The 26,962-nt window shown below is 38.2% G+C and overlaps 2 protein-coding genes across 3 annotated transcripts; one reads left to right on the top strand and one right to left on the bottom strand.

The window, feature by feature from the left end:
- Window positions 1-1,193: 1,193 nt before the first annotated feature.
- On the bottom strand, window positions 1,194-25,269 carry LOC125649993 (uncharacterized). 2 transcript variants are annotated; one of them, XM_048877919.2, is made up of 4 exons: window positions 24,814-25,269; window positions 16,218-16,568; window positions 9,947-10,102; window positions 1,194-2,419 (listed from the first exon to the last, which is right to left on the bottom strand). In XM_048877919.2, the coding sequence occupies exons 2-4, from the start codon at window positions 16,516-16,518 to the stop codon at window positions 1,866-1,868; spliced, it is 1,011 nt and encodes a 336-aa protein (XP_048733876.1). In that variant the 5' UTR covers window positions 16,519-16,568; window positions 24,814-25,269; the 3' UTR covers window positions 1,194-1,865. The 2 variants fall into 2 exon arrangements, with proteins under 2 accessions (XP_048733876.1, XP_048733885.1); XM_048877928.2 differs by lacking the exon at window positions 9,947-10,102 and having other exon boundaries at window positions 24,814-25,265.
- LOC130047889 (uncharacterized) lies at window positions 17,301-19,534 on the top strand. The gene is made up of 2 exons (XM_056143600.1): window positions 17,301-17,376; window positions 17,808-19,534. Exons 1-2 carry the CDS (start codon window positions 17,301-17,303, stop codon window positions 19,532-19,534), a joined length of 1,803 nt encoding a protein of 600 aa, XP_055999575.1.
- Window positions 25,270-26,962: the final 1,693 nt, after the last annotated feature.

Here is a 26,962-nt window from a genome sequence, read left to right as displayed (position 1 = left end):
CAATAGGTCACCTGAATGAATTCAGGTGACCTAAAAACCGAACTTGAATTCACACGGCGTGGGCAAGCCTCAGTACCAGATTCGACTAACATGACTTTGCTGTTCTGGAGAAGATTTTCTTTCCTATATATATATATATATATATATATGTGTGTGTGTGTGTGTGTGTGTGTGTCTGTGATTCACCCTAACCAACTTGGAATTAGAAATGAATGTATTCAAGTTAGGAACGTTTGCATTTCGATATACACTTGTGTGGCCCTGCTACGTTTGAAAAGAATATGTTTTAATTTCCTGTATATTCCCATATAAAACTGTGATCTATTGTCACCCCACTCTACCCCCGAATTGAATTTCAACTAGTGTACCTGAAGATGTTTGCTATTAATAGGACTAACCATAGCCCTCTGTTGTTGAGATGAAGAATTTTAAAGATGTTAACCTATATATTTTCATATAAAACTTTGAGCACCTATTGAGGCTCCAACCCACAACGTAAAAAAAACTTGATCTGCACTATCTAGGGATGCTTCGAGATTCAAACGATTAATCATGACCCTGCTGTTCTTGAGGTTTTCCTATTTATCACCATGTAAAACTGATTCTCTATTGTAGCCCTACGGTACTTCTGGGGTACAAAATTTGAACAGATTTGAATATGCACTACCTGGAGATATTTGCATATTAATATAAGTAATCATGATCCTGTTCTTGAGATGAAGATCTTTAAAGATTATACCTATATGTCCCATTTAAAATTTTGATCCCCTACTTCTGGGGGTGACAATTTGAATAAACTTGAATCTGCACTACCTGGATATGCTTGCACATTACTATAACTAATCATGGCCCTGTTGTTCTTGAGAAGATTTTTCCTATACATATGTATGTAAAACCATTATCCCCGATTGTAGCCCCACCCTACGCCCTTGAACCATGATTGGAAGAAATCAAGGTCAGGAAGTTTTCACGAAACCTCGTTTAACATAGATAGTGACAATTCCTTCAACAAGCGTCGACAGTCCTGGGTCATTCGGATACAACCATAATAATGAACTCTTACTGCCACGGCCTTGCGTGTCATGCATTGATCAAATTTTGTGGTACTTTTGCCCACAGCTGATGTCTCTATATGAGCGATTTTTTTTTTCAAAAGTGACGGAAAACAACACAATAAAACCTGGAACTATCCATTCCGTTTGCAAAATAATTTTTATTTTATTTTTCAAAAATGACCCTGTTGGACATGTTTACCTATCACCCTTCGTCATGGTAACAATGGAGAAGTACAGTGTAAGTAGAAAAAAATGTATAAATATGTCCATTTGGGAAGAAAATTAACAGATCTCGGGCATACTGCACATCGACCAGGTGTCTCTTTTCCTGAATGAGCAGCTTTCGTCCGATCTTCTTTACCTGAAGGATTACTTTATGAAATCAAGTTTTGAAATTATACTTTTGGGGGATTTGAAAAAGTCTTTAATCTAACAAAGTACAACTCTTTACTTATATAGACAATGGTAAGCAATACTTGTTGCTTTGCCATACAGAATAATTCGCACGCCGTTAAACTCGCCTAGTTACAAGAACATGTTTCTTTTCTTTTAGCCCCGTTAACCTTCCAAACACATACATCGCTTCTTCAATTACTAAGAACGTATTACCACTGTGTGAAATATGTCATCCTCTTCATGATAAATGGCAAGACAATCAAACCTTTCCACATTGGTCTCCTTTCGTTGCCTAGATAAGTTTTTTAATATCCTGACCAAGTTAAGCTTGTTTTATCCCATTGATTTAAATAAACACGGAATTTTTTTAGTCCTATGTTGACAGACAATGCTGGACTGCGCTGTTTACATAGGCTAAAAATCTACGTCGACGTTCGAGTTTTTAAATTTCAAGTCAATCTGGTTATCCATTAATCGGACAGCCTGTTCATTCTCTTCTAAATTTTCCTCGAAATTCTCTTCAGCTATTTCTTTATCTACGTCGACGTTCGATTTCTCTACTTTCAAGTCAAGCTGGTTCTCCATCAATTGGACAGCCTGTTCATTCTCTTCTAAATTTTCCTCGAAATTCTCTTCAGCTATTTCTTTTTCAATTGTTAAATGGTTTCCGTTATGTGAGCCATGTCTCACAGACCCATTTGTAATTTGTGACGTCACTGATGTCTGAGTAGTCAGCTGTATGTAAGCGTTTGGTTGAAAGGTGTCATTGCGCACAGAAACTGACGGCTCCAGAGAACGGAATAGGAGCACGAAATGAATTATACCCAGCGTCAGGTTACCACATCCACCCAAGCCGGCAAGAAGAAGCGACCATGGAAAGGAAAATGTTCTATTTGGATCTAATTTCAGTTTTGCATTTGCAGATACTTCCGATGTCCAGTTGAAAACAACTGCCATTAACAGACAAACTGTAAAAGAAAAGCAATACTAAAACATTGACATTAATCAATTGCCAATCATTTCGCAAATTATTATTATTATTGCACTACCTATGCATTTTCTACTTCGTTTCTGAATTGTTTGTATGTTTGTTTTTGCCCGTTCTGCAGTGTTAGCGTCTCTGAGAATCTGAGAAGATGGCCTCAAGTGATAGTCATACAAAAAGAATTTATCGAGATATTTCATACGAAATGATATTTTTCAATATTTGATAACAAAATCTTTACATTTTGCACAGAAATTCCTTATAATGATTTTAAACTAAGTCAAAGTCGAAATGAAATATGACCACATCTTATCTATGCACTTGAATTACATAGTAGGTATGGCAAATGAAATTTGAATTCATCTGAAAGTTTGCACCATTTCAAAAAGTAGATACTGATGTAAAAACCTATCAAATTACATGAAATTCTACATTCTGTGGTGACATACTGATACAAACACAAGAAAGTGTTGTTTTTGCATGAACCGTTGTCAAGGACTTAACAAGTTGACGTAAAAATCCTGTACGTTCACGTACACACACATCAGATCGTTTTATTCTTTGGAAGTACCCTTTAGTGGTCAATGTTTCATAAGATGTTATTTTTATTCTTGGTTTTATTCATCTCTTTGTGTTGTAAATACTATGGGTTTAAACTTCCCATCTATCCATGTGCTCTGGATTTGAATTACACAGGTTTTACGAGGTCGCACAGTTGCCCATTCAAGGCTATATGACCTCTTTGTAAACACCACCCGAAAAGTGGCCAGATTGAACCTCTTCATTTACTGAATTAGGTGGCAGTAATTTTTGTCATACTGTAAATTTATGAATTTATTTTATTAATTTATTGCAACCCGGTAAATCCAAACACCATGGCACCTCTCTCTCTCTCTCCCATTATTTAAATACTGACATTATTTCACATTGCATATCATTTATTGGTTTCCAAGGTCAATTCCTTTAATTCATAAGACAGGCCCTGTCTTTTCCTTTCTTTTTTTAAAAATACATTTTATTTTATTAATTCTTGAAATTTTAGAAATAAAATATTAATCGCTTAGGTCTGAACAAAAAATAAGTCTCGATAAAATTGAATAAATTGATGCTCTTATAAAACAAACAAGAGACCCATGGGTAACAACACGCACATGGGTAACAACACGCACATGGGTAACAACACGCACGGGTAACAACACGCACATGGGTAACAACACGCACGGGTAACAACACGCACATGGGTAACAACACGCACATGTAACAACACGCACATGTAACAACACGCACATGTAACAACACGCACATGGGTAACAACACGCACATGTAACAACACGCACATGGGTAACAACACGCACATGGGTAACAACACGCACGGGTAACAACACGCACGGGGGTAACAATACGCACAGGTAACAACACGCACATGGGTAACAACACGCACAGGTAACAACACGCACATGGGTAACAATACGCACGGGTAACAACACGCACATGGGTAACAACACGCACGGGTAACAACACGCACATGGGTAACAACACGCACATGGGTAACAACACGCACATGGGTAACAACACGCACATGTAACAACACGCACATGGGTAACAACACGCACATGTAACAACACGCACATGGGTAACAACACGCACATGGGTAACAACGCGCACATGGGTCACCTTAGTCCTATTGTTCTTCATCAGAAGGTATTTTAAAAGATTTTATACCCTGTTTATTCAAACAAAAAAGTTTGCTTCCGTATTATGACCCTTCAGCCCATTGGGGTCACGACTTATTCGAACTTTAATCCACAGGATGCTTCAATATCAATATTACTAACCTAGCCTTGCTGTTTTGTTTTAAAAAAGATATATATATATATATATATATATATATATATATATATATATATATATTCATATATCATGTAAAATTTGATACCCGATTTAGACCCATCTTAACCCCAAAGATTCTGGTACTATTGAAAAGAAGTTTTAAAAAAAATTCCTACATATATTCTCATGTAAAACTTTGAATCCCTATTTTAGTCCCACCCTAGACCCTAGCCATTATTTTGTCAAATATGAATCTGCACTACACTGATCGAATGCTTGTATATCAATAGGACTAATCATGGCCTTGTTATTATTGAGAAGATTTCAAAAGTTTTTACCTATGTATTCCCATGTAAAACTTTGATTCCATTTTGTAGCCCTACGCTACCAACCTTGACCCCTATGGTCATGAATTAAAACCTAAATCTACATTACCTTGGGATGGTTGCATCTTGATATGACTAAATTAAGGCTCTTCTTGAGAAGAATATTTTCCCATACATCCCCGTGTAAAACTTTCACCCCTCCCCCATTGTGGCCCAAACCTACCCCCTGGAGCCATGGTTTGCACAATTTTGAATCTCCACTCATTAAGGAATCTTTCACATAAGTTTTGTCTTTTATAATTCAGGTGAGTAAAAAACAAAAAAAAACAAAAAAGAAGAAAAAAAAGAAGAAGAAAAAATCCAATTCATATTGCATATCAATTTATTCGTTGTAAGGTGTACATTTTAGAGGTACACATAATTGAATAAAATGTTAGATTTTACGTTCGTTGCCTTTTTTGTCTTGTTACATTGTAGACATGTAATTTTATACTTCCCGTAAACCCGATTTTTGAATACAAAACTTTATACACGCAAATCCCCCCTCTCTGAACAAGAATGTTGAGTTAACCTCGATTTGTCATCTTCGTTCGATATACAGGTAGTCATCTATATTACGAAATTCGTGATTTTTTGTAAAACTAACATCCTCATGCTATTTAAAATAATCATCTCGATCTCCTTTACAATGAGTAATCTTGGTTTAGTTTAAACAATATCTTTTTATTATAATTATCACAAGTAAACAATGAAGTACAGATATATAAATTATATATATATAATAGGGAGATAGGGATTAGGGTCTTATATCAATCCCGCTCTTAAACAGAATTCTTAATAAATAAAGTAATAATACAAAGAAACAAGACGTGTTTGTTTAACACTAATTGGCTCCAGGATTACAACAAAGTGGAACTATAAGACGTTGTAGTTTTTTGTTTTTTTTATTAATTTCCAGAAACTAGATCAATGGTCAATGTCAAGTTCACAAGGTCAACAAATCTGTTACCGCTGGAAATGATTTCTCACAAGAAATGCACATGCCAAACAAAAACGCAGTACCTCTTACGATTTGAAAGATATGCGTTATATTCGAATTTTCTAATGCAATTCATGGTTACTCTCGAGGTTCACCGCTATCCTTTGCCCCGAGCTGCGGTCATTTTTGGGGAGTGTTGATCATGCAAATTTTTACTTAACCTCTCCAGTTTTTGAACCCTTTAAAGCAGCTACTATCCAAAGTCCAAAAAAATGAGCCTGGTCTCGCGACTGTGATGAGACATTTTCTGAAATAAAACAATTGATCGTATCTGACGATATTTTGACACATTACAACCCACAGCCAAATGTGCGCTTAGTATGTGATGCCTCATCTTATGGTTTAGGAGATGTTCTATCCCGTGTCATGGATAGTGGGTATCTATATGGGAGACACTTCATCCTCTTGACCGACCATTGCTCTCTCCTATCAATTTTCAATACCCGCAAAGTTGTATCAGGAACCACGGCGTCACACATGCAGATACATGTATATGACTTGTTTTTGTCTTTTGATGACAATCAAATAGATCAAGGCACACGGTAATGCAGATAGTCTGCCGAGGTTACCACTATCTGATTGCGAACATGACAATGACTATTGTGATATTGATTTGATGCATCTACCTCAATTCGAGGCATTACCTATTACAAGTACTAGGCGAAACCCTGTCGCTGTGAAGGTATACAGTGTATGACTATACATGAATGAATGGAACTTTTCAGTGAAGTCAGATAATAAAGAGCTGTACCCCGACTTTACTCGTAGAGACGAGCTTACAGCCCACAATGGATGAATGAGAGTTACTGTTCCAAGCTAAGGGATCACATACTGAAAGAACTTCCTTTCACATCGGAGTAGTGAACATCAAGGCATTGTGGCGTGATATGATATTGAGAAGATCACAAATGCATGGTCAGGATGTCAGGAATTCAAGCATTCGTCTCCAGCAGCTCTGTCATCTCTAGGAATGGCCCATCATGCCATTGCAACGTATTCACGTCGACTTCGCTGGGGCGTTTAGGAACTCGATGTTCTTCATATAGCTATGGAAGCTATCACTGGGTCGAATGCTGTCTGACGTATTTCAAACCGATTGTTAGGCCGTTCTTTACCTACTGATTTTGAATACGGATTACTTCGTTTACCTGATCAAGATATAAGGCTCCCGGCAGGTGTAAACGGTCAACAGGGGATACTTACTCCTCCTAGGCACCTGATCCGAACTCTGGCATGTCCAGGGGTCCGTGTTTGTTCTTCTATTAATTTTGTATCTTTTGTAGGATTTATGAGAGTAATCACTATTCGTTATCTTCATTTGTTCATGCACACTGCAAATAGCTGAGGTCATAATCATGCACGAGACGACATCCAATAAGACTATTGAGATAGGAATGCACGAGACGACATCAATAAGACTATTGAGATAGGAATGCACGAGACGACATCCATAAGACTATTGAGATAGGAATGCACGAGATGACATCCAATAAGACTATTGAGATAGGAATGCACGAGACGACATCCATAACACTATTGAGATAGGAATGCACGAGACGACATCCCATAAGACTATTGAGACAGGAATGCACGAGACGACATCCCATAAGACTATTGAGATAGGAATGCACGAGACGACATCCATAAGACTATTGAGATAGGAATGCACGAGACGACATCCCATAAGACTATTGAAATAGGAATGCACGAGACGACATCCATAAGACTATTGAGATAGGAATGCACGAGACGACATCCATAAGACTATTGAGATAGGAATGCACGAGACGACATCCATAAGACTATTGAGATAGGAATGCACGAGACGACATCCATAAGACTATTGAGATAGGAATGGTGTTCCTACAGTGTTGATCAGTGATAACGGACCTCCGTTAACTTCAGATGAACTTGTAACCTTTGTTTGTACCGATGGAATAAAACATGTAACATCAGTCCCATGTTCAAACGGACTAGTAGAACGGTTTGTGCAATCTTTCAATCTACTATGAAGTCAAGCAAGAAGAATGGAAGAATGGGGTTTCCATGGGAACCAAGTTATCGAACTGTTTACTTGCATATCGCAACGTAGCACATTCAATTGGGCCGTTCTTTGCAATCACGACTAGATATGATAAGGCCAAACATTGAACAATATGCTAAAAATAAACAGTTTCAGATGTCAGCACAGAAGTCAAGTTCAGTGCATGTATTTGAACCCGAACAGAGTGTGATTGTGCAGGAGTATTGTCACAGTTCTAAGTCAGACTGGGTACCTGGAACTGTTAGGAAACAGACGAGACCAGTTTCTTATCGATTACAAGTTAGGGATAACACCAGGTGAAGACATGTAGATCAGATTCAGGATTCTTTACTAAGGAATAAGCAAGTTGTACCCAGTAATTTCAACACAGGCAACAACTCCAAGTGTTGGTACTAATCCGTCTAGTCCAGAAGTTAGTCCCGAGGTCAATTTAGTCCAGAAGTTAGTCCCGAGGTCAATCTAGTCCAGAAGTTAGTCCCGATGTCAATCTAGTCCAGAAGTTAGTCCCGAGGTCAATCTAGTCCAGAAGTTAGTCCCGAGGTCAATCTAGTCCAGAAGTTAGTCCCGAGGTCAATCTAGTCCAGAAGTTAGTACCGAGGTCAATCTAGTCCAGGGGTTAGTACCGAGGTCAATCTAGTCCAGAAGTTAGCACCGAGGTCAATCTAGTCCAGAGGTTAGTACCGAGGTCAATCTAGTCCAGAGGTTAGTACCGAGGTCAATCTAGTACAGAGGTATGGAACAGAAGTCTTCAAGAGTAGCTGCTAGTCATTCTCAGGAGCGGGAAGAGTTTTCAGCATGACAGTTCATGTTCCGACCAAACCTACCACACCAACCCGACAAACCCAAGAAATGTTCTACCACACCAACCCGACAAACCCAAGAAATGTTGGACCGCCCAAACGTCTAAGAGATTACATAACTTTAAGACAATATGTATATGTTGTTTTGTATGTTAGCACAATGATCCCCGTGCTTTTATGTCGATCAAGATGTCACTGTTAATATATATTACGGCACATGAATTGACCTGGTTAAATGTTTTCACAATGTAGGGGGATGTGACTTGGATAATCTGGAATTATGTGATCTATGCATTTTTGGTTTCTTGTTATGTAATGTATGTTGCGTATTGATATTCATCAAAAACGACGCGACATAACCTATTGAATAAACTATTGCAGTGCTAGTGGGGGGGGGGGGGGGTTATCAAATTAAATATAGGTAGACTTTATCAGTGGTTGGTTTAATTTTCTTCGAGATTGTTTAGGTAGCAGGGGGTAGTTTTGCATTATAGACAACTTTCTTAAAAAATGGAAATACCCCATATTTGAGGCAATTGTGTAAAAATGCGTAAAATAATTTTAGGAATTTGAAGCGATTGTGCCAAAATGTGTAAAATAATTTTAGGATGCATGTCCAGTGTAGCCGAGTGCTTAATGAAAATGTTGATATGCAACATGTAGGTGTCACCATGATTCCTAGGATATAGATGGATGCAAATACGAAACTAAGACACATGGTCAGTTGCTGAAGAAATTCAGGTGAAAACATGTGTGGTCCAGCAGAAGGTCTGTAGCTGAGAGGGAAGGTGGGTGGCCCCAGATGAAAGGTATATCTTTAAGAAGGGCAGACCGAGTTCTTCAGATAGTGCACAGCGTCTAAATCTTCTCGCACGGTACTCTGATGGGGTTTGGGTGGTGCGGATTTAGCCCAAATGAGAGAAAATCAAAGCGAGAAAGGGGCACCTGCTCTGAGCATGTTTTGTGCACCAACACAAGTATGTATGGATTGCATGTAATTTAAGGTAATAATTTATCAATTACACCAATATGAAATACAAGTAGGGTAATATGATTTTTTTTATTTGTCTGTCATAATCTGACCTTAATATATTCATGTACCCCTACACACATGTTTCAGAACCAAAAACACTGTCCCCTGCCACCTTATTCCCAAGTGGTCGGAATTTACCCTTGAAGTAGGGGTAGATCACAGATTTATTTACAGTTGGTTTTCTTTACGATGCTAGAATATCTTAATAAGGTTAAAAAAAGATTTTGGAAAATAATTTGGCATGTTTATATTATGTTGATGCAGATTGATCGCATGCTTATATTATGTTGATGCAGATTGATTTTGAAAATAACGACGGATAAATGCCGCTGATATTTCTCGCACGCGTATAAAAGTTTGTTTACAGCAAATAAAAGTGAGAATGCACATACAACACCCCTCTCTCTTTCCACAAACTTAGAAACTGCAAATACTTACATGAAATAATTGAACAAACTACTATCACTAGATGGATGCGCATAACTCGTCTACTTTTGCAGAGGACTGGGATACAGGAAACTGCAGACACTACTGAGGAGATGAGAGCTAGTGTTGATAATGTTTGCGACCATACACGTAAAGAATACTGTATTTCTGCAATATATATAGAAACAGCATGTTAGATCGTTATAGTAAAATTTGTTTTATACGACGCTAACAGGAATATCTATGTTCCCGTGACCGAAGGAAGTGACTGATTGTCTTTAGCCTGTGTATTTGTCTATTCGCGTTCGTTCATGAAAGATTTGATTAGAAGGACTCGACAAGCTGTAGGTGGGTGAAGTTCCACATAGTTAGACCTATGCATGGCACCCAGGAACATAGTTGTGAGAGTACTTCGTCTTGGCAACGCCTGCTGCATCGTCGCAAGCCATGCTTATTGTCTCCATTCACACTAATCTTGGTTGAGATTCGGCCAGTTCTAGCAATTAATGTGCACTTAGGCGACAGTGCTGTTCGCTTCAAATAAGTGATTTGACTATCAAATTAACTTTCTATCACTATTAATTTTGTATTGTCTACCGTCTAGGTATAAAAATCTCAAAATGAAAATAGGCACTAAATTTTTCGTTCAAATGAAGACTTCCATGGCACAATATTTTATCTCCTGGAATTGAAGAGTTCCTATAGTCTGCTTTATGTAGTTCCTGATACATTGTATCTCTACACACCTACTTGCATTTCGCTAACTTAAAATACAAACTATAGGAACTCTTCAATTTTGGGAGATAAAATATTGCACCAGAGAAGTCTTCATTTGAACGGAAAAATTAGTGATGGTTTATTTTATGGAATTTACATACTTATACATCTTCGCTAGCCAAGGGTTTACGATCCGCTCCGCTTCTCTACAAACATTTGTACGGTAAGTAATACAGCAGATTTTGTTTGATAGTCAACTTACTGATTTGAAGCGAACAGCAGTGTCACCTAAGTGCACATTAATTGCTAGAACCGGTGAAAGCTGAAAGTAAATTTCCAGACATGAATTATGAAGGACTGCTCCGAGATTCGGTGAAGGCGTCAGTCCAAATATTCAGCCGAGTCGAATCTCTTGAAAGCGAGATTACATTCACACTACGTCAAATGCCGTGGCTGTATGATTACAGAAATCCTCGACTTCATGAATATTTATGTTCATTAGTCAACCAATCTGCGAGCTTCCATGATTTTTTGGGGGGGGGGGGGGTGAAAAGAAAATCATTCGGAAGTCATTGCGTGCTCGTAGCGGAATAATCCGAGGATTGCCGATTGAGAACAAACTGGACACTTTTTACATTGTAGCTGTTGTAACTAATTGATGTTTTTTTGTTGACTTCACCGGTGTAATAAATTTACCATATAATATGCGTAACCACGTCGCTCTCTTTATATAATTGTTCGATCAACTTCAGTCTTTCCGATTTCAACACATCCACTTTACTCCGAATTTCCTCATCAAGTTTGAGAAGATGATCAAGTTTATTAACACAGAATTTACAAGTGCAACCACTGCTGTTAATGCGAATATCGTTTAATATTTACTTATAAACTTTACTTGCTTCTGTAAACAGCGATCTGTAGCCTTTTTTGTCCGTTATTATTTGTAAAGAAATACTGCACGTTTTAGGTGCTGTATTTGCTGCGCCAGCCATTGAAATATCGTTAATCTGTTATTGTGACTGTTATTGGTTAAAAACATTATTGGTGTCATTTAAAAAATATTCATGAAAATCGAGGGTTTCGCCGATCATGCAGCCACGGTTTGAGGTAGGGTAAGTACTACCGGACTCAGTAACCGTGGCTAGCGACGATGCGCCTGCCGCGACATGGAAGCTTGGTTTTAAGGTTTCATCCAAAACACTCCCACTTCCAAATGCTCGTTAAGAGCAGTCACTGACTACCGGTATATTAAGTAAGGTTTGACGCACAAAAGGCGGGCTTTGAACTATGACCTCTCTAATCACTGAACCACCGCGAGCGGTGAAGAAAAATGTTGTGAATCTTTAGTTAAATTATACTTTTCATTCATTCGACCACTGCTTGGATATGAAGATGTTGTTTGGGATGGATGTTAGAACCTAGGAGGATATTCAAATAAAAGCTGCAAAGATAATAACAGGAATGCTATTTAGTTCACGCAGGAATAAACAGGTGAATTGAGATAGGAACCATTTATTTAGATACCTTAAGAGAAAATCACAAAATGAAATTGTTGTACAAAGTCTGAAATGGTTACGCTCCTGATTATTTGTATGAAATACGTGAGCATTACATTGCGTCTAATCACAATTACGATCTGAGAAACTCTCCAAATATCTGCATACAACGTGAATAATTTTGTACCATCAGCAATAAATGATATAATTAAATCATAATACATTTGCATAGGAGAGACGAATTTTAGAGCATTGGAGATATTTACGATACAAAATTTCAACCTCGTGTTACCACGGAACAGGTAGATATGTAGATGATAATCTTCCTATGAATGGAACGCGGTCTACACACCAATTACGGCTTTGCATTTTTATCGCCTTAGGGACGGGCATTCAAGGAATGGGCCTTACCGGAAGTGTACCTATACTAGTCGTCTTGGGTTTGACACGACCGCCAGGATCGAGAATCTACCTCGGACCTCCCTGTTGTGAATCAAGCACCCTAAGACCTAAGCTACCGTGAATTGACGCGGGACCGCACGAAGAATATTACGCAAACGACTTGACCTTTCTGGCCCAGTGGTTCTTGAGATGATTTTTAAAGATTTTCCCTATATATTCGCATGTAAAACTTTGATTTCCTATTGTGGCCCCATCCTACCCCCCCAGGGGCCATGATTTGAACAAACTTGAATCTGCACTATGTCAGGAAGCTTTCATGTATATTTCAACTGTACGGGCCCAGTGGTTCTTCAGAAGATTTTTAAATGACAGCTATGGCTCAGACACTCTTTTTTCAGTTTCATAATCATTCTGTTTGAAAATAATCATTAAATGATATAGTATTCAGAAAAGGTTTCGGAAACAAATTAAATAAACTTTTTTAAATAGCGACCTTTGTTCAGGGTCATGTCACATTGTCCGGTCACAAGCAGGGATAGAGTAGTTTAAAGATGCAATGCATGTTCCGCTTTTGAGCCATAGATCCCATCCTGGCCGGTGAGACCCCTCCCCCCCCCCCCCCCCCCCCGATTTCTGGCTCTAGAGAGCGACTTCCCCCGCTACAATATGCATTTCCCCCCTACGTGATGCCCTTCCCCTGTGTCTTAACCCATGGTCCTGTGGACATAAATTTTAGAATTTTGGTAGAGGCCTTCATCCTCATCATCACCACAGATCCAGTTTTTATACGATCGTCTGTACGTCCGTCCGTTCGGGGTTTTCTGTTTGTAATATCATTTCTCTGTCACATATCAGGCTGAAACTTGCTATGTAGCTTCTTTGTGGATCACTCTAGATCTAGTTGCAATTTTGACCTATTCGACCTCTTTTGTAGGAGTTTTGCCCCTTTATTTGAAAATTATTGGTATATGGAGGGTACATAATTTGTCCGGCGAACTCCTCCCACAATTTTCAAGTGAGGACTATCTTGTTTTACAGAGTGTTTGTATGGATATTGAAGATGTGCATGTGGCAAGGATTTTGATTGTCTTCAATTTTTGAGAAAATTACCGTTGTTGAACTTAGTAAGTTTTGAGGGAATATTTCATAGAGAATATATGATTTGTCTTTTATTTTTCCTTCCACAGCTTTTAAGTGAGGACCTTCTTATTTTACAGAGTATTGGTACGGGTGTGAAAGACGTGCATGTGGCAAGGATTTTGATTTTCTTCAAATTTTAAGAAAATTACAAGTTGTCCATTTTGAGGAAATATCATATCAAATAAAGGACATGGTTTGTCTTTATGACTCCACTCACAATTAGAAGCTAGGGTATTTGTAAACAACTTGAAGATGTGCATAGTGCAAGGATTTTGATTCTCAACAATTTTAATTTTCTATGACGCTTTGAATATTTACAGGTTGTTGAACTTTGTCGAATTTGTTTACATGTATACAACTCTATTTTAACTATATTATTCTTATAGCCCCACCCTAATAATGAACGGCTGATCGACAATCAATGTCGGTAGATAACTTCATATAACTAAGAACCTAGTCTATTTTCTGGATGGTCAAGAATAAGAGAAAATTTCTAAATATTTAATGTATTTTATATGATTTATATTTTCCCGCGCTGGAGTCTGAACCCTTGATCCAGAGTTCAGGAATTTCACAATTTTGGTAAATTTCTAAATTTTGTTTCCATACACCTACAGCAATTTTCGTGAAAATTTGCTATACAGATTCTGAGCAGTAAAATTTTTCAAAACTTGCGAAGGACAGCGACGGGCGAACATGGGTAACAATTATGGATATAACTCCTAATATTGTAGTGTGTTTCACATATTTGAATGGAAATAAAACCAAACCATTTTCACTCCGTCCGGGTAGCGCAGAGGTAGTGCTCTCGCTTCTCTCCACTGCGACCCGAGTTGTATGTGAGAGGGTATGGTGGTCGCCCGCTCGGACACGTGTGTTTCCTCCGGTTTCCTCCCACATTATAAATGACCCCCTAGCACAAACATCAGTGCTTCAAAGAACCCCATTGGAAATAAGCTTTCGAGCTTTCATGGATTATCCTTGGTATATATGTATGTATGTATATACCGAATAAACATTTATTTACTTATTTTTACTCAATGACCAATGTAACCCAACCCTTGGACCAGAACGGATAACCAAGGGGCCACACTCTCATTCTCGGCATCACCATGCACCCAGTTTTTATGCCAGATGCCAAGGAGTAAATAATTTACAAGACTGTATTCTTTGTAGAGCTCTACCTCCAGGGTCCCAAAAGGACAGGGATCACTAATTTCATAATATTTATTCCCCTAACCCAAAGACGTTTCACAGTTATGCTGGTGAAAATTGGCTATGCAGTTTCTGAGAAGAAGTACTGTAAATAATTGTTATATTATGGAACCAAATATTTTCATAGCTCTCTCTCCTTCTTTCTTTCTTTCTCTCTAAAAGAAATAAACACTTCTGTAATTCTATATAACGTGTATATTATGAAGATATACCATGAACAATTTACAGAATGTTGAAAAATAATAATACATGTAATAATAATAATAATAATTATATATATATATATATATATATATATATATATATATATATATATATATATATATATATATATATATATAATTGTTAAAAACTTAACACACGACGATAGATAGTACTAGATCCCCAAGTGACTTAGCTCACGTGAAGTTTTAAAGACTGTGAATAAAAGTATGTAATACATGTAATTGTGTGTGTCAACAGACTGAATGTAATCTTTGTGAAATTATAGTGCCTCTACTACCTGGTATTTAAATAGCCAGAAAAGGCACTACAGATACCCAACAAGTTTACCATCTTACTACTGATCGAGGTATCATGTAGAATGAATTCACGATCTTAAAAAAATACTAAAATGTCTGACATTTCATGTTCAAAATAGTGGACTCGAGATTTGTAAACCGATTTCAAACCGTGACAATTCACACTAAAACGCTTTGGGGTCTGCTTTTTTCTGGAAATAGATAGAAGTGGTGATGCTTAGCAGATTGTCATTAAAGCTTGTATACGGCTTTTATTGAATATCGATAATGTGTGAATCGTAGATGAACTAAGGAGGAAATTGGTGTTGTATTGGTGGCGCAGATTTAGCGTTCAATAATGTCCATTTACAGCATACATCAGACGAATTTTCTGGACACAGACAGTGCATTATCTAAACACCTGTTCGTGGTAAAGAGCCGATGTTGAGTCATGGACGCGACAAGCAACGACGGTCCCTTACAACAACAACAAAAAAGTGTGAAAACATGTTATTTTATGTTCTGCAATATTTCAATTTGTTGGTTTTTTGATAAAGTTACAAGATTAAATAAAAATAAAATATATCTATTTCTATGGTAACAACTACCTTACACAATAAAGTCTTTCATGTGTATTTGCTCGTAACAACGATCGATATGCTTACTGACTTTTCGAAGGTCCCATTCAACAAAAGCGCAACAAGACCACCACATACATACACACACAAAAATGAAATTATTATACTATGTTATAGCACTAATACGCATAAAACATTTGGCAAGAATTAAATCTAGCAAGAATATAGAGCGTACCTTTATAGTGTCTGCCCGCGTCTAAATCGTCCATGAATCCGTTTAGATGTGTTGTAGATTTGCAAGCACCGTTCTGACACTTTACAGTGTACCATAGTCCTGTGTAGATCTCAACACTTTGGATTTGTCCTGTATCATTGTCTGTCATGAACTCCGTCATAACAAACCAGGCATGTGTGCTAAAAGCTATGGTTTGGAAAAGAGTCGACAAACAACCTAGCCCCATGGACAAAATGCAGAGAAGAGGGCTCATTGTGAAACTACTCCAACCAGCTGCTGCAGTGTTTTCCTCATTTGCCATTATACAGGTCTACTTCATGCTTCCGGAAATAGGAATTGTTTCTCATGCCCCTATATCAAGAATAAAGACTTCTGCAATGATGTCATAATGTTGACCTATTAATGCAAAATATTGTGGCATTCTTTAAAATCTGGCCCAGCCTTGAAACTGGCCTTTAAAAATTTTGGAATTCTACGTAATACGAGGGTTGGATGCAAAAGTTCGTAAATTTCCTCTATATTCTTTTAATTTCTCAATAGAAATGATTCAAAATTACACATGATAATATTCAGTCTACTATGAATTTAATCATTTTTGTGACCTTCAGTAAGTATTAAAAGAAAAAACGCGCGAAATGTAATAGGAAAACAAAATGACGTCATAATACTGATTGTTCGAAGTAACAAATTTTAAAGACAGTTCTGTCGATTTTACTGAGAAGACCTATTTAAATATTCTATTTGTGATTCATTTCTCATGACATCATTGAAATACATCGAAAATCCATAAAAGTTCTGTGAAAACCTTGGGAACACCTTGACTCTGACGCATAAATCGACGACAGAGACAGGACGAAAGTGTAGCAACTCGTGTTCAAGTGGCAAAACACTGGTTATAAACCTCGGCTTTAAGGAGGAAGATGATCAAAATCTGACCGGGACACTGTGGCGGAGATTGGGAGCTCATATTGAACAGCCGAGCGCATTTTGAAATTTGATCTGAATATGAAGATAGTGAGTGCGAGATAGATGTCTAGACTATTTTCTAGGTCAGGGATTGAGATATAATGAGTTTTTAAGACAATGTCTGTGATGTTCCTTGATCAAATCATAACCATGGCTCTAGCATTACGTCCTGAAATCAAAGAAGCAGTCTGCTGTATATAATACACACCAATCCTCACTATTGAAGAAAGCAAAAAATCCTTGTACCTAACGCATGTTTATCTCTATGGATTGGCGCGAGATAATTCTTACTCATCAGGTGCCAGAGGGACGGACTGTGAATGCATCAAAGGATTGATACACAACATTCATTTATTCAGCGATATGTAAAATCGAAGTCAAATTGAATAAACTAACCTTTCAATAACAATTATACATTCTAAAACATGTGAATGATTGTTTTACTGAATACTAATATGATAAATTAAAACTCCGGATGACAGTATGTTACCGCCCCCCCCTCATCTGTTCTAATGGATTCTAATATTAATGTTTAGAACCTCAGATTTCATCTCCTTCCTTCTTTAAAAAAACAAAACACAAACAAACTACTAGAATTGGACACTGAAGACTTTATTCTTCAAGATAACGCCGTATCCCACAACGCCCTGAAAACACAGCAAGATAACGCCGTATCCCACAACGCCCTGAAAACACAGCAAGATAACGCCGTATCCCACAACGCCCTGAAAACACAGCAAAATAACGCCGTATCCCACAACGCCCTGAAAACACAGCAAGATAACACCGTATCCCACAACGCTCTGAAAACACAGCAAGATAACGCCGTATCCCACAACGCCCTGAAAACACAGCAAGATAACGCCGTATCCCACAACGCCCTGAAAACACAGCAAGATAACGCCGTATCCCACAACGCTCTGAAAACACAGCAAGATAACGCCGTATCCCACAACGCCCTGAAAACACAGCAAGATAACGCCGTATCCCACAACGCTCTGAAAACACAGCAAGATAACGCCGTATCCCACAACGCTCTGAAAACACAGCAAGATAACGCCGTATTCCACAACGCTCAGAAAACACAGCAAGATAACGCCGTATCCCACAACGCTCTGAAAACACAGCAAGATAACGCCGTATCCCACAACGCCCTGAAAACACAACAAGATAACGCCGTATCCCACAACGCTCTGAAAACACAGCAAGATAACGCCGTATCCCACAACGCCCTGAAAACACAGCAAGATAACGCCGTATCCCACAACGCCCTGAAAACACAGCAAGATAACCCCGTATCCCACAACGCTCTGAAAACACAGCAAGATAACGCCGTATCCCACAACGCCCTGAAAACACAGCAAGATAACGCCGTATCCCACAACGCCCTGAAAACACAGCAAGATAACGCCGTATCCCACAACGCTCTGAAAACACAGCAAGATAACGCCGTATCCCACAACGCCCTGAAAACACAGCAAGATAACGCCGTATCCCACAACGCCCTGAAAACACAGCAAGATAACGCCGTATCCCACAACGCTCTGAAAACACAGCAAGATAACGACGTATCCCACAACGCCCTGAAAACACAGCAAGATAACGCCGTATCCCACAACGCTCTGAAAACACAGCAAGATAACGCCGTATCCCACAACGCTCTGAAAACACAGCAAGATAACGCCGTATTCCACAACGCTCAGAAAACACAGCAAGATAACGCCGTATCTCACAACGCTCTGAAAACACAGCAAGATAACGCCGTATCCCACAACGCTCTGAAAACACAGCAAGATAACGCCGTATCCCACAACGCCCTGAAAACACAGCAAGATAACGCCGTATCCCACAACGCTCTGAAAACACAGCAAGATAACGCCGTATCCCACAACGCTCTGAAAACACAGCAAGATAACGCCGTATCCCACAACGCCCTGAAAACACAGCAAGATAACGCCGTATCCCACAACGCCCTGAAAACACAGCAAGATAACGCCGTATCCCACAACGCCCTGAAAACACAGCAAGATAACGCCGTATCCCACAACGCCCTGAAAACACAGCAAGATAACGCCGTATCCCACAACGCTCTGAAAACACAGCAAGATAACGCCGTATCCCACAACGCTCTGAAAACACAGCAAGATAACGCCGTATCCCACAACGCTCTGAAAACACAGCAAGATAACGCCGTATCCCACAACGCTCTGAAAACACAGCTTGAATTCTATCCTCTGGGTTTCCAAAAATTAGAACAACCTCCTTATAGCACCGACTTTGCATCGATGGACTTTCGCGTTTTCCCCGAGGTGAAGGAAGATCTAAGTGGTTTACAGTTTGAGACTACTTAGGATCTAAAAGCGGCAACACAGGAAATTCTTCCGGGGTTTGATTTTAAGTGGTATTAAGACACATGCTATGACATGTGGGTGAATCGCCATAAAAATCAATAAAAATAGGCGGAGCGCTATCTTGAAAAGGTTTGGTTTTTGTGGTGTGGTCACGTTAAATATATATATTTAGTAAATTTATATCAAAACGGCACTTTCAAAGACACCTCCCCCTGGTTTCGCAACGTACCATTTTCAAACTGCTTGTTATCATAAAGTTATACAATTTTCTACTCATACTAGTTAAATTCTCTGGTTCATAACTATGTATATTCTATGCCATTGCTTCATCACAATAAAATTTAGGAATTTTTTTTATGAACTTTAAGATCAACCCTCGTATATCGAAAATGTTAGGACCCCGTGTTTTGCCGGGGAAAAAATTGTATATTGAACATTGCATTTCATAGTTATTGCATTCTACAAACTTAAGAAACATAAATATCAGAAATTGCATATAGAATACCAGTTAAGGCCAAATTGTGTGGGTAACAAATTGTATGACCAAATACTAGTAAGAATAACAATTACCAGTTTAATATACATGAACATATCACAATATTATGAATTTATGACAAGTAGTATACATCAGGATGTCGCGGGTTTGTATAGAATACTAGTATAACAGTTTATGATATCATAAGAACATTCCATTGAAAATAAATACATAAAAAAATACACTCCCCCCCCAAAAAAAGCCCACAAAAAAACCCCCAATGGATGCACACACCTGTCGCGGCAGCCTTGTGTAACAGTTACGGCGCTCGTTTCGCAACTGTGAATCCCCGGGTTCGATCTTCCGATTACGCGTTCTCGTTAAACCCAAGACATTTAGCATAGGTAATAACTGTTCCTTCACCAAGACATTTAACATAGGTAGTGACTGTTCCTCCGCCAAACATTCGACATTAGATGTGAAAGTCAGGAATCTTTCGGGTATGACCTTAAAAACGGAGGTTCCTTGTCACTGTAAGCGTTGGCACGATCTAAAGAAACCACTGCTACGTCCGTAAGCGTCATACATAGGCCAAAGTTTATGGCATTTCACCTAGAGCTAGTGGTTCTCAACGTGAGTGAAAAAAGTCTGGAATAGAACGTAAAACAAACGGATATTTGATGTCCATGAAACTAAAGGAAATAATGGATTTAACGATGTGGATTCAACATCCTGTCCCTATAGTAGAGTCCCATCTTCACAAGTCAAGGGTTATTGATTCGTTACCTCGCACTAACCCTTGACATCAGTCGCTATTTAAAAGTTGGGCTCGAGAAGAAGCACATGATTGGTTTGCAGCCTGAAGCTGCAAACCAATCAGACAACGGCTTTTATAATCGGTCGAAAACAAAACTAAACAGTAAACATGCATGGCGACGGTATTATGGTGTAGAATTTGTGGCCAATTAGTACAAGACAGATACCGTCGATTGATTTTCGGGAGTTCGTTTTGCTTGAAGAAACAATTAGACAAGGTTTTGGGGTATGAGCCGAATGAAAATGATGGATTGTCGAAGTACGTTTGTCGACTATGTTTTAACAAATTCAACAAATTTTCCAAAATGATGGGAACAACTTCGTAAGATAGCGATTTAGCACTGCCAGTTTTAGTCCCAATAAAAACATATTTTCCTTCTCTGATACATGATATCGAAAGCTTTTGGTTTTCAGTCAGATGATCGATTTAATGTTTTTCACATATCTTTTCGTCAACGGACGCCATTTTTTACTTTCTGTTTATTCCCTTACCAAACTATCATCTGAAACAAGAAATTCCATTGGCTGATTAATTTTAGCGTATTGCGTCATCCTTCTTCTTGAGTCCAACTTTTAAATAGCGACTGATGTCAAGGGTTAGTGCGAGGTAACGAATCAATAACCCTTGACTTGTGAAGATGGTAGAGTCCCTGAATTTCACAAGTCTGGTGGATAATTCTCTAATCAATATTACCATTATTTGATGTCCATGAGTTAATAATAAGATTTTAAAGAAATGCCTTTACATGTCTGGTATCATTTATCAAACCTCACAAAGGGCTAGCCCGTTATGTACCTTTGTTATACGTGTACATCTAACCCCACAAAGGACTGTATTTTCACTTTCATTAAGGCAAACAGCTTCATCCTAGCACAGAGGAATGAATTCAGAGATTTTGGTAGAGGCTTCTCCCCTCTTTATTTCTATGTATTCGGTTCCGTTACTTGGAGTCCAGGAGTAAATATCATTTTTGAAAGTATCCATGTTTATTACATGAATAACAAGACCCCGCCTATGATCCTAGACCAGAGATTTTACAATTTTGGTAGAAGCTTCCATGCATATGCTCATAATGATTATGTACAGCATGTGTGGTTGATGCCCCGAAATAAAGAATAGTTTCGTAAGGTTGCATTTTCCCCTAAAGTTTTGGCCCTGTTACTCCCCCCCCCTTCCCCAACCTCCATTGGAAATATGGATAATAAAACTTAGAATTCACACTTTTACCTCATTTATGCTACATGAATATTGTAGTAAACCCAATGGTAGACTGAAAAGTAATTGCAAATGTTTAAATGTTAATGCTCGACACACACAGGACGACAAAAACCCGAGTGGCTCAGGTGGCCTAATATACAAGCACAGTACATTGTTTTACGGATTGAAAGGATTGACAATGTGTAGATAGTATGTCGTTTTACGTCCCATTCAAAAATGTTTCACTCATATAAGAGTAGTCAAAAGCCTTTAATTGAAGTGCCACACATTTTCTCTATGCTTGGTGCTCAAGGTGTAGCAGTTATGCATGGCTCTTTATCACGTCAATGCCTACCGTGACACGGGGCATACACTTTAAAGCACTGTGACTTTCACTATTAATTTTGGGCGCTTGGCGAAGGATAGTTTGATGTCTTAGGTTTGACCTAGCGAACCCAAAGATTGAACATGGATCCGCCCGGTTGCGAAACGAGCGCCCTTGGAGTTAAGATGGGTGTCATATTGTAAGTTTGAGTTTACTGGGTGGGTGTAAATACAAATATTACAATAATGAAAAGTTGTCATACTGGAATTTTGTACTGCACCCTCCCAGTGAATCCAAATATTACAACAATGACATGGGTCACATTAGGGGGTTTACAGTTTACGTCGGATTGAATAGGAAATTAAGATTGTTCTCCATTAGCTTTCGGTACGTTAACAAGGGGCCCACAGGCACTATCGGTCACCTGAGTATTAGTTAAAAGTATCACTAGTCCCAAGGCCTATGGAATCTACCAAAACTTCCTGTTCTGGATTCTAAGCTAAATTCTAATATTCAGCAACAGTATAAAACAAAATGTGTTCTTAAAGTTAAATGCCCCTGAAAGTGCCTACACTAATGAAAGACTTTACATAATATGATATATGTAACATTAACATGATATGACTAATTTGGACCCGTCCTGGAGTCAAAACCCTGGGATTGCAAAAAAATCAATATTTGGTATATCCTTCTCTGCTTTTCCTATATAAGCATTTAGTTTTTATACTGTATCAGAAGTCTTTCAAATGATAAAGACAATAATCACTATGATAATTTTGGCTCCACCCTGGAACCACTAAACCCTTACCCGCTAGGATCATAAAAACAATTTTGGTAAAGGACTACCTACTCCTTCCTAATATCTATTCAGTTTCAATTTAGTATCAATAGCGTTAAAGAATATATGTATATCATTTAGATGTTTTACACACACATATATATATATATATATCAAGTTTGGAGTCAGAACCTCGATCCCGGAGATCATGAAATCTACAATTTTGGTAGAGACCTTTCTGCTCTATATCACTATGCATTTAGTTTTTCTTAAAGATGATTGTAAAGAAGAATTTTGAAAATTGATCAATTTTTGACAGTTTTATCTTGCCCCTAAGGCCCCGGGGGTGCAGAAATCCTGAAATTTACGTTTTCCTTGTCCTAAAGATGCTCCTTATCAAATCCGAAAAGCATTGGAATGGTAGTTGTCAAGAAGTTAAAAATGTTCGATTGTTTACATATTTAATCACTGACCATTTTGGCCCCACCCTGATACCAAAACCCTGGGATGATCAAATTTACAATTTTGGTAAAGGGCTTCCTGCTCATTCTAAATATCAATTTAGTTTCAATTTAGTATCAATAGCATTAAAGATGTTTTTAAAATGTTTTACAAATAAATACTATGCACCAAGTTTGGCCCGGCCCCTCTATCCTGGGGATTATGAAATTTACAATTTTGGTAGAAGCCTTTCTGCGCTACATCACCCTGCATTCAGTTTTTCTTACACATGTATAGTTGTAGAGAAGAATACTTTTGAAAAATGGGCAATTTTTGTCCCGCCTCTAAGGCCCCTGGATGCCCCCCTTGTATCAAAGATGCTTCATACCAAATTTGAAAAGAATTGGAATGGTAGTTATTAAGAAGTAAAAAAAAAACCACACTGAAGACGGGCAACGACCAATTGCAGTAACTCAGGTGACCTAAAAATGTACAAAGAATAGAACCTCATTTTTCCTGTGGGTTCTGCTATAGTACCATTTACCTACATGTTCGTACACTCTGTTAGTTGTGCTATAGTATCATTTACCTACATGTTCGTGCACTCTGTTAGTTGTGCTATAGTATAATTTACCTACATGTTCGTGCACTCTGTTAGTTCTGCTATAGTATCATTTACCTACATGTTCGTGAACTATAGCTAGTGCAATTTCAGTACCAGAAAATGACCAACGAATAATTTGTATTTGTCTTATCACGCCAAATATCTTAATGTTAGTTAACAATTTATTCTCTACCATTTAAAGACTTGAACAAAGTCTGGCTAGGAAACATACCGAGCAATGTTTTAGAATACACCCAATACATATTCTGTCGCGATCAATACAAACCAGGTGAATCACTCGCTAACCTAATTGCAGTATGTACACAGCAAGAGTCATTGTTAATTGTGCAGAATGGGTTTGCCAAATTGCCACACCAACAAACTAGAGAATTACAATCTAACACATGTGCCTTTTGTTATACATTATACGCTGTTAATGTCTTGGGCTGTCGTAGCACGAAGTGTTATATGCTTTAGTATACCAGAATTATCTTATATACAATTATTTATAATTAAAATCTATACATAAAACACAACGACGTATAATACCGTACTTAATATTTTAAAAATGGCTAGTGAAAATGATCGATACAACATCGACACAATCATAGTCCCCTGAAATTTACAAGTCAAACGGATTACCTGTTGTTATATATCCTTCAGCAACGTTTCACATAACAGATAGTTTTCCCTGTCTTGCGAGCTGTAAACTGTCTCCACATCACTCACACGCACATACGATATAGAAGCCTTCCCATTCACGCTACACTGCGATTCCCATTAAGGTAATTTCACAAAAACGATTGTGGTGGCTGTTTTAAGCTGTGCATGTTTTAAATATTTGCCAAGGTAAACACAGAATCAATTTATTTCAGCTATCACACAAAGACGGGTACTCAAATTTCCTAATCATGGCTGAAACATTATCTCGTCTTAAAATGTCATCCATAAACTCCATGCAGGCGACCATCTTTGAGCCCGACGCTTACGGTCGATGGAGCCATGTACGTTTTAAACAATAACGTATTTTATTTCATTTACACGTCAATCAAGGGGTGTAGGAAAAAGAGAGGAAATATAATCAGTGACAGCTTTGATGATGTGCGCGTGTAGGAAAAACTAAGGCGCGTAGGGCATACTTTTGTTAATTTTATTAATTTCATTTTCTTAAAATTAGAAATCAGCTCATAGTACAGTCTAAACGTACGGTGCCTGGTTTAGGACAGGTGGAAGAGATACTTTTTCAAACATTCGTTCCCACGAAATAAAATTCGTTCCCGCGAAATGAAATTCGTCCCTATGAAATTAATTTTGTCCCCATGAATAATTTCGTTCTCACGAAATTGAATTTGTTCCTAAGAAATTAGATTCGTTTCCACGAAATAAAATCCGTTCCCTCGAATTAAAATTCTTTCCCACAAAGTTGATGTCGTTCCCACGAAATAAAATTCGTTCCCACGAGATGAAATTCTCTCATTATTCACTGATTAATTAAAGGAATACTAAGCTTGTGAGTTTACTAGGTTTATAACATCAAATCACAGATCCAAGTTAAAAAAATATCAATCAAAACTGAAACTCTATTTTGCTCCATTATATATTAATCAACCTCTGAAGCACCATAGAGCATAGTATCTATCTGTCATTACAAGAATCTTTTGTATGCAGTTTGTGACCATGTCTGCTTTTATTAGTAGAGATTAACTGATGTTCCAGATGCTCTTTCTATCTTTTAATATATAGATGATAATACATGGGCAGTTCACCAGGTGCAGTCCCAGTACACTGCCCCCCCCCTTTCTCTCTTTTTTTTGTATAACAAATTGAAACTTCAACTTATTTTTTAGGCTCTAGATTGTCTAAAATGGAGTCGTTGACAATGAAGGGAAGTCTTATTGTGTTATGTTTCAAATAGCAACAGATGTTCATTGCAGTCTGGACAGGGTGAAAGGGCAGTCACACACACATCCGCGAAGTGGATTATAAAAGGGTAAACTGACCCAAACCAGGTTATATCTCATAACATGCCCCAGCCTTATGATTTAATGGGGGAAAATACTAATCTTCGTTTATCAAAATATACATAAATACTGAAAAATACAAATCACTTGCAACAAACAAGGATTCACATAGCAACTTCCGACGAAGCGTCGAGCTGTGATGGCAGCCATCTTATTTCATATCTAGACTTTGCTGCGAACATCATAACAGAAAATATGTGTAGTCTACGCATGTAATGCATATTTCGCTGCCCTTTCAAGATCAAATCCGACAGAGATTGAGAAAATAGGGAATTGTTAGGTCTTTGATATAATTTGCGGCTCTTGATTTTATTAAAGTTTTTTACTACACCAAAAATTACCCTTGCATGCAACATTTCCGCCAATATTAAACCCGACACAGTAAATCAGAAGAAATCATTTCGTTTGGGTTCGAATTTCCCATTAATAAGTAAAGGTACGTTGCATTTTCTCCCGACCTGTTACATTTGGTGCCGTTGACCACCCCTGGACTTAAAGTGAAAGTCCTGCCAAGGGCAAAAGAATATGGGCTGTGCGTCTTCGACAACGAAGACAATTTAAGAAGGAGGGGAATATATAGGCCTATATGGACCGTGGATATCTGCCTCGGTAGCTCAGTGGTTATATCACCTGACTAGTAATGCAGGGACCCCGGGTTCGATTTCCGGTCCATCCATAACGTTTCTCCTTTCCTATAGACATGTATTACATTTGATGCCGTTGAGCACACTTGGAATTGCAGGTGAAAGTCATGCCAGGGGGGAGGAATC

This window comes from Ostrea edulis, chromosome 1 (assembly GCF_947568905.1).
Source record: "Ostrea edulis chromosome 1, xbOstEdul1.1, whole genome shotgun sequence".
NCBI classification, from domain to species: Eukaryota; Metazoa; Mollusca; class Bivalvia; order Ostreida; family Ostreidae; genus Ostrea; species Ostrea edulis.
This window is presented reverse-complemented; position numbering and strand designations above follow the sequence as displayed.

Excerpts from the sequence above, each read along its gene's own strand:
- LOC125649993 (XM_048877919.2), bottom strand. The coding sequence starts at position 16,518 with ATGGCAAATGAGGAAAACACTGCAGCAGCTGGTTGGAGTAGTTTCACA. Across the intron at positions 10,103-16,217 it reads CGCGGGCAGACACTATAAAG|AAATACAGTATTCTTTACGT; the intron begins GTACGCTCTATA and ends TATATATTGCAG. Across the intron at positions 2,420-9,946 it reads AGTTTGTTCAATTATTTCAT|TTTGTCTGTTAATGGCAGTT; the intron begins GTAAGTATTTGC and ends TTTCTTTTACAG.
- LOC130047889 (XM_056143600.1), top strand. The coding sequence starts at position 17,301 with ATGTCTGTGATGTTCCTTGATCAAATCATAACCATGGCTCTAGCATTA. Across the intron at positions 17,377-17,807 it reads AATCAAAGAAGCAGTCTGCT|ATAACGCCGTATCCCACAAC; the intron begins GTATATAATACA and ends TTATTCTTCAAG.